Source organism: Macrobrachium rosenbergii, chromosome 55 (assembly GCF_040412425.1).
Source record: "Macrobrachium rosenbergii isolate ZJJX-2024 chromosome 55, ASM4041242v1, whole genome shotgun sequence".
NCBI lineage: Eukaryota > Metazoa > Arthropoda > Malacostraca > Decapoda > Palaemonidae > Macrobrachium > Macrobrachium rosenbergii.
The window spans coordinates 35,357,768-35,370,561 of NC_089795.1; the positions used below are offsets into that span (position 1 = coordinate 35,357,768).

Consider the following 12,794-nt stretch of genomic DNA (forward strand, 5'->3'; position numbering starts at 1 on the left):
TAATGCTGTCTCTGGTGGCAGGCGCTTTTGATCTTCACTGTAGTCGTCGCATTTTCCCAAAGATTCTTTTGTTGCCTCACGTGTCATGATGAAGGATGCGAATCTTTCTTTTTGGACCGTGTTTTGTCGTCGTCTCTTATTCTCGTGGTTCTTGTGCATTTTTTTTTTTGTGTGTGTATGTGTTTGTATTCAGATGCACGTTTCTGTGCAGTTTCGCGTGTAGTTTATTTTCATGTATAGCTTTGTGTGGCTTGTTTATATATATCATTATATTTCTTTATTATGCATTTTTCCTTTTTGTATTCGAATGCACATTTCTGAATATTTATTTTCATTAACATTCTTAGTATTTATTTTGAGCACAATTTGGTATGTAGGTAATTACTGGTATGTGCATATGCACACACGATCAGTCTTGAAACTCATGCACGGTTTTGTATTTTTAGACATTTGATTTCTATATATATATATATATATATATATATATATATATATATATATATATATATATATATATATATATATATATAATATATATATATATATATATATATATAATATATATATATATATATATATATATATATATATATATATATATATATATATATATATATATATATATATATATATATATATATATATACAGTATATATATATATAAGAATTGACTGTTGACAGTCAACTGTTTTATTTTCAGTAAAGCCATCTTCGCCTATAGAAAAAAATATATTTTTCTTGAAATAACGTACTTAATGCAAGAAATCACAAACAGCCTGTGCAGTTTCCCAGCCGCGGGACCGGTCATTCTTTTAACATTCTTATCATGACTGTGTTGTTTGTAGTCCTATTCCTCATCCACGTACCCAGACACCACCGCCATCACTTCATTCAAGGTCCAAAGAGACTTCATTTATATTCTCTAACGTACCCGTGTCCGTATATTTGCCCTGCAATATGTCAACGACGGAAATGAACCTCAGTAGAAAATTCCCAGGAGAAAATGTTGCGAGCAGTTCCGTAAGCCTTGAATTTTTACGGCGAACATTTCTCCGTGCTGAAAAAGCCCATTATACGGTTTAGCTCTGAAATAATGTAAAATTGGCAGCTCCCATAGGGCGTCAGCGCCGTCAGTGCACCTCATGCGGTGCACTGTAGGCATTACTTAAGGTTCTTTTTAGCGTCCCTTAGGCCCCTAGCTGCAACCTCTTTCATTCCTTTTACTGTACCTCGGTTCTTATTTTTTTTTCTTCCATCTTTTCCAGCCTTTCGTAACAATTGATTCATAGTGCGACTGCGAGGTTATCCTCCTGTTAAGCCATTCAGACCTTTCTGCTGTCAGTTTCCATTTCAGCGCTGAATGACCTCATAGGTCCCAGCGCTTGGTCTTTGGCCTAAATCCTATATTGTATTCTATTCTGTTCTATTCTATTCTATTCTAAAATTGGCAGCTTCTCTTTGAGAAAGGAAAAATAAACTGGACTACAATGCAGTGGCTTCTTAATTGTGCGTACTTGAATGCAATTTTTTAAGAGTTATTTCTTTATCATTTCACTGTTTCGTGGTTATGAATGTAAGATTTAGAAAATACAAAACAGTCGTTTTGATAAATGCTTACACAAATGACGTCGACAGTAAATTTCCGCATTGTTTAGTGATACCTAATATGCATATGTTACGATGATTTATGGGTCCGTGGAGAAAACATTCCCATCAATATCGGACTATTGGGAAAGCAATATATACTTGGACAAAACAGAGAAATAAATACGACGTTCTTGATGGAAAACTATGTTTGTTATCTTTTAGTGCACATAAAACGTCGTTTGTTATTATTATTATTATTATTATTATTATTATTATTATTATTATTATTATTAGTAGTAGTAGTAGTAGTAGTAGTAGTAGTAGTAGTAGTAGTAGTAGTAGTAGTAGTAGCCTAATACCTATAGAATCAATATATTATAAAAAGAATTAAAAAACTTTTAATAAAAACTTGAATTCTTCCTAAACAAGCCAAAATAAACATTTATTGACAACCAAGGTCTCCAGTATAGAATACCAATAACTTGTTGTGTCTCGTAATATATAAATTCACGTGCAATACTATAATTAGTTGCAAATTTTATGGTTGTACACACATCTTAACTACTTTGTATATAACGCATTCTCTTTGTCTATGTAAATGCACGTGATGACTTACACTTGTTTTCATAATATATATATATATATATATAATATATATATATATATATATATATATATATATATATATATATATGCTCTATATATATAATATATATATATATATTATACATTATCATTGTTTTTATTTAATCAGTGTCATATCTTTAAAAAGGTATTCTTTTCGGCCATTTGCTCTGCACGTAATCCCTTGCATTTTCCTGCAAATATACTCCCTGAAATCTTCAATTTTAACTTTGTTGTCGAAAGACTTAAAGGACTGAAGTCCATTAAATGAATTGAAGTGATATTCAGTAATTCATTTAATCTGACTTGATCCCACCAGCAAGTTTTTCCTACGTGTGCTAATGTCCTCTCTCTCTCTCTCTCTCTCTCTCTCTCTCTCTCTCTCTCTCTCTCTCTCTGCTTTTCCAGTTGGATGCATTCTATTTCTTGAAATTCTTAATCGCCATATATTCACTTCTTGATCTCCGTGTTCAGCTTGGTTTATTTTTCGTTTAATTCTGCTTCTCGAGGACAAATTGATTTTGGATCTTATGTTCACGAGTTTTTTTTTATTTTAGTTTTCTCGACAAAATTTTTCGTGAAATCATTAATTTTTATGGGGATTTTATCTTCCCTGTTCTATATTTTTAAAGTATTTTATGAATATTGTTTTAATGAAATGTAGTGTTGTTACCTATACTGTATTTGTATACATGGATTATGGAGAAGGTACTTGATAAATTTGAAGTTCTTGTGTTCGCAGCATTGAGATTTTTCTCTTTTCTTCAAACCTATTCTGTTATCTAGTATGGCGACCGGACAGACGACTGTAGTTAAGCCCATCCTCTCCTCCTGCTGTTATCTGTGCCCTCCTGAAGTTGTCGGGGGAAACATCAGAATAAATTCTTTGAATAATCTTTCCCTTCACAAACAAAAGAAACTGATGTCCAGAGCTTATCTTCCTGTAGGAAATGTCTGGTGCTTTATTTACAAAGTCTTTAGTTTTTTGTATCTCCTCTTCATTCTTGATGGATATGCAGCGTGCCCTCTGCAAGAAAGTTCACCCTATCATTCATTTGTCGCATTAAACTATTCTTATCAGTTTTTGCAATGTTCCCTGACGTGTTACTTTATTTACTTGAATCTTATGTCTTGTCCAGTGTGTGTGTGTGTGTATGTATATGTATGTATGTATGCATGTATGTATGTATGTATATATATATATATATATATATATATATATATATATATATATATATATATATATATATATATATATATATATATATATATATATATATATGTACATATATATATATTTATTTATATATATATATATATACATATAAATATATATATATATATAAACATATATATTTATATATATATTTATTTATTTATATATATATATATATATATATATATATATATATATATATATATATATATATAAAATGTTTGTAAGTTAGAGTTTATTTACTTTGAAACCAATCTGTATTTGTTTTAATTTGTTCACCTAATTCCTGATTTGTAGTATGTCTATCTTATCTCTTTGTTCAGAAATCAGAGTGACATCTCAGTCTCCTTCTAACTACAAATTTTATTTTCTTATTCCTGCTATGTGGAATTTGTCTTTTTTTTTTAATCGTATACTTTTAATTCATTAAATTTCGTGTCATTCATTCTTAGGATTCGATTATTTCAAGGCAGACTTTTTTTTTTTGAGGAGGTTCATTTATTTTAAGTATTTTGATATATTGCTTCTGGATTTCAGTAATGACAAATTTTACGAAGCGGATCTTCATTATATTTTATTTCATCATTTCAAAAGCAGTAAACTTCCATCATCACGATTCTAATTTGTGTTTTGATCGAGTCCGTGGAAGTTGATCAGTCAGCCATCTAATAATCAGTCAGTCAATCAACCACTGTCGTCACAAGAAACAAAGAAGACAGGATTGTTCCATATTTGGTCACTAAGCACATGAAATTATAAGTAACATGCTTCGTGCCGTAATGCCTACAAGTTTTACTGCTTTCTATCAGATGTTCAAACAGATGTTAACTTGCAGGTTTAAAAGCTTTCTGAAAGTAGTATGTAAACATTCAAGTGATATGTAAAAATTAATTCTTGGTACTATTATATTTATCGTTGCAGTGTATTAATGATTAAGTGTAGTTTAATCGAATGTCATTGAAATAGTCATTGGCCGTGAATGTCAGAGTCCATTTTCTGTCTCCAAGATAAAGAAATTGTGTTGATGTGTCTTTATTAAAAGTACCAAGGCGAAGGTTTATTATTCTGACTCTGAATGTAGACCAGGCGTTATAGAGACAGTTTCTCGCAGTTTTCAGTAAAAATCTACTAAAAGTTGCTTCGGCCGAGAAGAGAGTGAATTTTGTATTTTTGCTACTGTAAAATGTGTAAAGGTGTTACTTTTTTTGATTGGTATTTACCGAGGTGAAATGTGAGGTGATAACTGGTGAGTTTTCAGTGTGTGGACATTAGAATTATTTCAAAATGATGCTGAGCTTTTCTCATGTCCTTTTACATTCTTTTAAAATGATCAGTAAAGTTAGGGTGCGTTATACGGAGAAACCAATATTTAAAGAAATATGACTAAATACCAGCCAAAGAATATCAATATTTGTTCAGGTAGAGAATTTCTCCAAGTCACTGTTACCGCCGTTTACAAGTAATATTTATTTTCACTGTTTATTTAGGAGGCCCTCCTGTCGACCCTCATAGAGAGGCCCCTTTTTCTTTGCCGGCTGTAATTCATTATGTTCTTGAATTCTCCTTTTTGTAGCTCTTAACAATTCCTAAATGGTTATGTATGCAATTCCCCCTGGAATGTTTCTGTGATATCGTCAAGAGGGTTCATAGTTTTCCAATTTAATTAACGTTTCATTTATGTGCATTTGCAGGTGACATTCGAGGGCATGTGGTCACGCCACACCCATCCCAAGGATTTCCCCAGCAACGCCTTCCTCACCCACTTCTCCGACATCATCGGAGCATCGCATTCTGCCAATTACCGTGTCTGGGAGTATGGTGGTTTCAGCTCAGACGGCCTCCGCCAGGTTGCCGAGTGGGGATCAACGAGGGCCTTGGAGAGCGAGCTCAAGCAACAGGTGGGTGAAGGAGCTTCGTACGAGCGTTGGCACTGCTACCCTGATCTTGTGGAGCTCTTGGGTAGAGCGCCTCCTCCTCCCTCCTCCTCCTCTTCCTCCTCCTCCTCCTCCTCCTCCCTAGCCGGACATGTATCACCCAGCAGGCCGGTTCCTCCCACATCGTCTCTGCAAAAATTGGTATTCCTCAAATCACAAGACTCGGTGACTTAATCTTTAATGCCAGATTTTGGAATTTTCTTCCTGATTCTCGTTTTTTATGACTCCTATAATCTTACTTCCTTCTTTTTGATTCCTTTTCTTGCTTCTTCTGGCCTGGTCTAGAAAAAGTGCTGCAAGGTTGATATTCCCATTTCTCTACGTACACGTTGGGTATACCTTTCCTGCCGTTATCTAACCACGATAATGATACATAATTTTTTCCAGCAGGAGTTTTGTTCAGCATTAAAAGTTAGCGTAGGAGTTGTTAATCTAGCATTTTTAGAATGGGATTTACGCACATAATATTGGTTCCTTTATTATTCGAAGTTATCTGAGTGTGACGAGACTCTGTGCAGTATTTAAAGCTGTGTTTGGATATATTATAAAAAGTTGCGTAATCAAAGAATAATCTTAAAACTATGTTCAATTATACTAGTTCTTTATATTATTTACGTTTCACAGTAATTATCAGACAAGTAATTTAAGGCACAAGTGCATTGTACTGTCTTTAATCTAACTTTTATTTTTGTTCTGAGAGAAACGAATACCCCTGCAAGCAGTCTTACGAGTTTCTTTTCCAGAGTGACCACATCCGGACGATCATCAAAGCCAGAGGCCTTTGGTATCCTAATGTCAACGGAAAGACCTTCGCCGTGTTCCGAGTCGACAACCGACACCACCTCATGTCTCTGGTATCCATGTTAGGTAGGAGGCTCTCTCTCTCTTGTCAAGGCTTTAGCAAAAATAGGAAATCACGTCTCCTTTCTCCCCCCACCTCGGAAATAAAAGCTCTTTTCAAAAATCTTATATCCTCCATTTTCTCCAAATGACAAAACAAATCGGTCCAACTTTTAATACTAGTAACCTTGTAGTCACTGGGTGTCTCCACATTTCTTACCCATTGAGTCCTCTTCGTTTATTCGCATTTAACATCCACTCTCCACTTTAGTGAGGAGAATTGGGTCAACAATCCCCTTCTGTTTTCAAACTCTTACTACCAGAGATCCTCTTCTTGTCCAAAGTTTTTTTTTTCATAAATCCTGCTACCTTCCTGGCTTCATCTGTTTCGTTGTCTCTTCTCTCATCTTGCCAGCATCCATTACATACACTATTGTTGCCTAGGTGAACCTCACAGCCCTACTCTTCCTTTTACTCGCTTCCAGATTTCTCCTTTTACTAACAGTTTGAAACATTCCCATTTTCTTTAGTTTCTCGTCACTGTCACCAGTCAGCTGCAAAGATCAGCCACTTCACACTTTATTCACTTGCACAAGCTTTAACGCGAGAGCTGTTATTGGGTTTAATGACAGATTGTCTGCATAGCTTTCATTAATTTTTTCTGAAAGATTATCTACTCATTACCTATTTATTAAGACGTTGAATTCCTATCTTAATTACATGAATTCGTTTTAAATACCAGTGTTATTTTATTCTTGTGTAACACTTTCTTGACGAGGAAAATGTAGGGAGATAAGATATGCTTTCGCATTTGCAAAAGTGGCCTTAGTGACTTAGTGATAAAAATAGTAGGCATTATAATCTTTATATTTCAGGACCCAGTCCGGATTGGATTGTGGGCGTGTCTGCATTAGAGCTTTGTCTAAGGAACTGCTCTTGGGTTGATCAGAAAACTTTGAATCTCTATCCCTGGGACGCAGGCACTGATTCTGGTATCACCTATGAGGTACTGTTGACTGGCACCATTTTTAGTCATCCATTTGCGATAATGCTTTGATTTCCTTAAAGGTTACTGCATAAGAGTAACTCTTTGCACTCTCGAGCTATAGATAAATGTTCCATTTACAAAACTACAGATGTCTTTTTAAGTAGTATGAATTTTGTTTGACAATAAGCACATTCTGGCCATTTTAAAAAGGGTAAAAATTGGTCTTGTTGAAAAGTCCCTTCTTATTGGTTTGGGATCATATAGAATAATTGCATTTTTTTTTTTACCTGGCACGCCATATCAGCTTTAGATAGTGCTCTTTGCTACAAATATTTCTTTACAAAGTATTTTGCTCTAGTAAATTGTTTTCCGAGCTTAAAGTAATGTCCCAAGTAGAAAAAAGTGGCATGTTTTGTTTAGTAAATGAAAGATATGGATAGAAGATAGAGTGCCCATTTTATTGTATCCTTTTTTCCAGTCTGCCAATGCTCCAACTATCCCAAGAGAGAAAATCCGACGAATCACCAACAACTATCCCAACGACCCCAAGTCCCCATTCTATGACCCTACAGGCTTGCCCATGAAACCTCTAGCTCGGCTCACCATCACCAGGCAGAGAGTTTATGAAAAATCTTGCTCTGACACAAGTAAGCTTCTCACGCTCTGTTTTGTTCCTCTAGTCTGCTTCTGGGTTTCTTGTTGCCCTGATTTAAGATGCTGAGAGCAGTTTCTTAAAAGAAACAAACATCTCTTATTCAGTATTCTCAAAGACTAGCACCGTCATAGTGTGATATTTTAACTTTGATAGGACAGGTAAAGCAGTACAGTAGTGAGATATGAGAATTTTGAATGCAACTGAATTTAATTTACCGGTATTTGCCTGTCACTTAGTGCCCACATATCTCAAAATGTTATGGACGGATTTCAGTGAAATTCTGTAAATGTGGTTTATGGCTAAAGAACAGGTAATTAGATTTCCAGAAGGTTCTGCAGAATATCTTAGATAAGATGAAAAATAATTATGTAAGAAAAGATAAATCATTATGTTGTTCTATTGCTAGAAAGAAAACAAGAAATACAGTAAATACACTCGTTTGAAAACTGCAAAATGAAATCGCTAAAATCCTCTGGAAGTCCTGCATATTTGAAATGAAATAACTAAGGCAATACTGTACTACAGACCCGTTAAGAGGGATACAATGGAATTTGAATTCTTATGTAACCTGACTTTGTGACAGGAGCGCACAGCCTTTTCAGATTAACATCTGAAAGAAACGGGAAACAAAGCAGATGAAACTTTGAAACTCATCCACTGATAGCCAGTGGAAAACGGATTTTCCCCTTCCCTGTCATTTATCATAATTCTATTATTTGCAGAACAAAAACAGAAATGTCTCCGTAACATTTAACATCATGCATAAATGAATAATTAAAATATGAACACAAATAGCAAAAAATGGATTAGAAATTCAGATGTGCATTACATTTGAACGGTATAACAAGCTAACACTAAGTACCAGTCACTTGGGCTCGAACGTCCAGTAATTAATTGAACGCTCATGCTGTTTTTTTATGCCGCTTAGAATACTGACTTACCAGCCGTAGTGTGACCATATGAAATGAATGAATTGGATGTTGTCACCTTTTGTGGTCGACTTTTTCTCAAGTGTAATATACCACTGACTGGAAGTGTTACAGTTGTGGCACGTTATTTCAGGGAAATGTAAGAGAATACCGTTAGGATTTTTTAACTTTTAACAGATTTTTTTTTTTACTCGTAATGAGCCATGCATCGCATCAACAGCTACTCTGTGCTTATGGGAAAACAACGAGAGAAAATTGTACGTCATTATTTTTTTAATAACGATTGATATGTTGAAAATCAGTTTTACCACACATTGAAAACTCATTTTGCCCAGTTGACGTAAGCAGTAATTCATGTTCCTGACAGTCAGACGACTTTGGTGGTTGAAATTAGAAATGGGGCATGAATTTAGAAGCCTTCTTTCAACACCAACAGTAAGAAGAAAAACGTATGGTAAAAATTACACACACACTATAATACAGTATATATATATATAAATATATATATATATACATATATTTTGTGTGTGATTATATGCAATACGGACATGAGATAATTAGTGTGTATGGTATGCAATGTGTATATAGATAATTATGTATATATATATATATATATATATATATATATATATATATATATATATATATATATATATATATATATATATATATATATATATATATATATATATCTGTATATATATACGCATGTGTGTGTAGGAAGATTTTCCATCCCTGATAACTACGTCATCCTTTCCTCTAGGCCATATGTACTATGAAAACTACAGTAATTTAACGAATACTGATGACATCTTATCCCCTCAGATTGCCCCAGAATTGAAAAGTTTTTCCATCCTCACATATGCTTCTAAACATCAAAACAACATCTAAATTACTAAAAATGATGAAAAGTAATGTAATAATATATCATCATCGCTTTTATTTTGAAGATGTTTATTAATTTATTAAGTATCATGGGTCTGTTGTATTTGTGATGTAATGAAACGTTCAAAATTTGCACATTTCTTTCTTTAAACAAGAATTCCTCATTATGTAATTAGGAATTCAATATATATTTAGGTGAAATGAAATCTCATTCTAAAGATTATCATTGTGAAAGTCATTTTTTGTATTTTTTAATGAGCATTGTCTTGTTCCTTGCACTTGATGCTATTTTTTTTTTTTTCAGGCCCCATCACAGGTTTCTCGACAGATTACACTGAACGCTCGGATGATGACACTAGGCGTAAGTTTTTTTTTTTTTTTTTTTTTGAGGTTGATTGTTGATTTTCAGTGGTCAGTGTCTTGATATGTATGGTTAGTGTTAGAAGACGAGAGCGTATGAGTAGATACCTCTTTAGAGAGCAAACTCGGCCATCAAGAGAGGCATAAGTTGATATCAGCTCTGCTGTACATAATCCTGTCGAATTCAGGTTCTGTACTGAGAATAGATATCAACCATCTCCGCTATGATAGCAGATTGGTATGTTTTATAACCTGTCCTAATTATAAATTTTTTGTACCACAATACCTTACTTTTAAATTTTTTCTGATCTGTATGTATGTGTATATATATATATATATATATATATATATATATATATATATATATATATATATATATATATATATATATATATATATTATATATATATAATATATATATATATATATATATATATATATATATATATATATATATATATATATATATATATATATATAATATATAATATATATATTATATAATTACCGTGCGTGTACATGTTTTTATAGGAATTTTCATGCAAAAACAAAATACACATGGGTACCCCCTTCCTCATCTAATTGTTGTAGATTTTCCTAGGACTTCGGAGAATCTTTTCATCATTCCTCTTACTACCTCGAAAACATTTGTCACATTTGCATACAACTATTTCGCTTGAAACATTTTCTTTCTAACTTTAATTCTACGAGAAGGAACAGTAATATATAGAGTATGAATTCTTAGAGGAGGAACAGTAATAGATAGAGTATGAATATAAGTGTTCCCCCTCATTTTCAGTTTTAACCTGAATTTAAAGATTTTCGTAATTTCACCTTAGTTATATTTTTTTTTTTAATTAACTGAACATTGTCCATAGGAGGTTGCCTTTGGAGAAAAATATTGTATTTATTGCCCGTGACAATGTTCAGCAATTTAATAAAGCATTTCAACTTTTAGAATTTTAATGATCTAAAAATTAAGGTGGATATCTCCCATTTGTCCTCATTTTAAACTGAAGAGCTTTATTGGCACTGAGAACCTCTAACTTTAGTACAAAAGCCTTCAGACTTCCCAACTGGCTAGAGGGAAGTCCATGCAAGGTAACAATTAACAGTTGTACATCTTACATGGTGCACTGTAAACATTACTACAGAGTCTGTGCAGCATTTCTTCAGCCCCTAGCTGCACCCGCTTTGCAGCCTTTTACTTTACCTCCATTCCCACTTCCTCTCTCCAGCGTTGCTGTCTAACCTCTCGACTATTACTTCATAGTGTAACTGTGGGGTTTTCTCCCAGTTCTACCTTTAGATCTTTGTATTTAATCTTTTATTTTCTGGCTCTCTTGGAACTGCTTTTCAGCCACTCCAATTACCTCCTTTCACTGTCTTACTGTCTTAAGCACTGAATGGCCAAAAGTTCCCCGTGCTTGGCTTGACACCCTTTATTTCATAAATCAGTCTACAACTGCAGGTGAAGAATTAAGGACTGAGTAGGTATTTGTGGTATACTGGAGAATCTTTAGGCAAAATTTAGGATTCGTTCTTGGTAACGGAACTCCAACAGCTTTGCCATCCCAGTGTCCAACATCAAGATGATTTCTTTGTTCCTTGCTCTGCTGCCATTTCTTGTCAGGAGATCCAAAGGTCTTGAGTTTATCATCTGACCCACATTTATGTATTAATAGATGCACCAGACTAGAAATAATAAAAACAAAGTAAAAAAAAATTTTCATTTTATTGAACGAAGAAAATTTTCTGGCATTGAAAGCTTTTCTTGAAAACGTGGTGCGTTGCCTATGTATGAAAGTTGTTATTGAATCACTAATAATAAATTATCAGAAGAATAGAAGCAAAAATTTAGATGCATGGCAAGATATAGGTAAATTAGCGTTCAAAAGACACTGTAATATTGTAATTTGTTTCTTGAAAACCCATATTTGAAGAATCCTCTTGTTTCAGCTGAATGCCAGGTCTCTCATTGGAGTCACTGGACGCCATGCTCAGCGACTTGCGGTAAAGGACTAAGAACAAGAACAAGGACTTACTTCATGCCGATGAAGGCAAGCATGTCAGATTGCCAGAGGCAGTTAGAAGAAAAGGAGATGTGCGCTGCGTCGGTTACTTACTGCCCTGGAGGCAGCTTTACTGATCCAGAACCTGTAAGTTGTAGACCTCATTTTATTTTGGTGTGCTGAATAAACTATACTTAACAGTATCTAGGTAGTACCATCCACAGACCACCCAGTTGTAGTTAATCATTAACTTACCAGAATAATTCTTGTAGTTAATCATTAACTTACCAGAATAATTCTAATAACACAGTAGGTATTAGCACAGAAATCAGAATTTTACAAAGCAAAGAGGTCCTCGAGTTTGTCGATTCTTTTTCGGCCACAGGCACAAAAGCAAAGTTGTGGAAACCACAATCCACAGTTGAAAATAATGGGTACTGGAGATATCAGTTTCCTTCAAAAATCTCATTGAACTGCCCTCCAAATTCCCAATATATCTATAAGTAGGCTGCACCTGTAGAATCTGTGATTCAGCCTAGATTTTTTTACAATTTTACGTATTTTAATTGCTTAAACAGCAATAGATATTGAGTAAAGAGGACAAAATAAAAACAAACAATTTCATACTGTTTGTATGTACAGTAAGAGGAATTATTATTTTGGAAAATCTAAGCTGTAATAAGGGAAAACAGTCAAAGCTATAATAAGGGAAAACAGTCAAAGCTATAACACGGGAAAACAGTCAAAGGCCGCCCCTTTGTTAA

The 12,794-nt window shown here is 33.9% G+C and overlaps 1 protein-coding gene across 4 annotated transcripts in view; it reads left to right on the forward strand.

Annotated features, from left to right (window-relative positions):
- The window catches only part of LOC136835960 (spondin-1-like), a 940,271-nt gene that overhangs the window by 867,878 nt on the left and 59,599 nt on the right, over nucleotides 1-12,794 (forward strand). For all 4 annotated transcript variants that reach the window (XM_067099863.1, XM_067099861.1, XM_067099862.1 and 1 more), the window contains exons 6-11: nucleotides 5,119-5,325; nucleotides 6,105-6,228; nucleotides 7,077-7,207; nucleotides 7,668-7,836; nucleotides 9,963-10,019; nucleotides 11,978-12,177. In XM_067099863.1, the coding sequence (XP_066955964.1) occupies nucleotides 5,119-5,325; nucleotides 6,105-6,228; nucleotides 7,077-7,207; nucleotides 7,668-7,836; nucleotides 9,963-10,019; nucleotides 11,978-12,177 (888 nt within the window). The remainder of the gene's footprint in view (nucleotides 1-5,118; nucleotides 5,326-6,104; nucleotides 6,229-7,076; nucleotides 7,208-7,667; nucleotides 7,837-9,962; nucleotides 10,020-11,977; nucleotides 12,178-12,794) is intronic.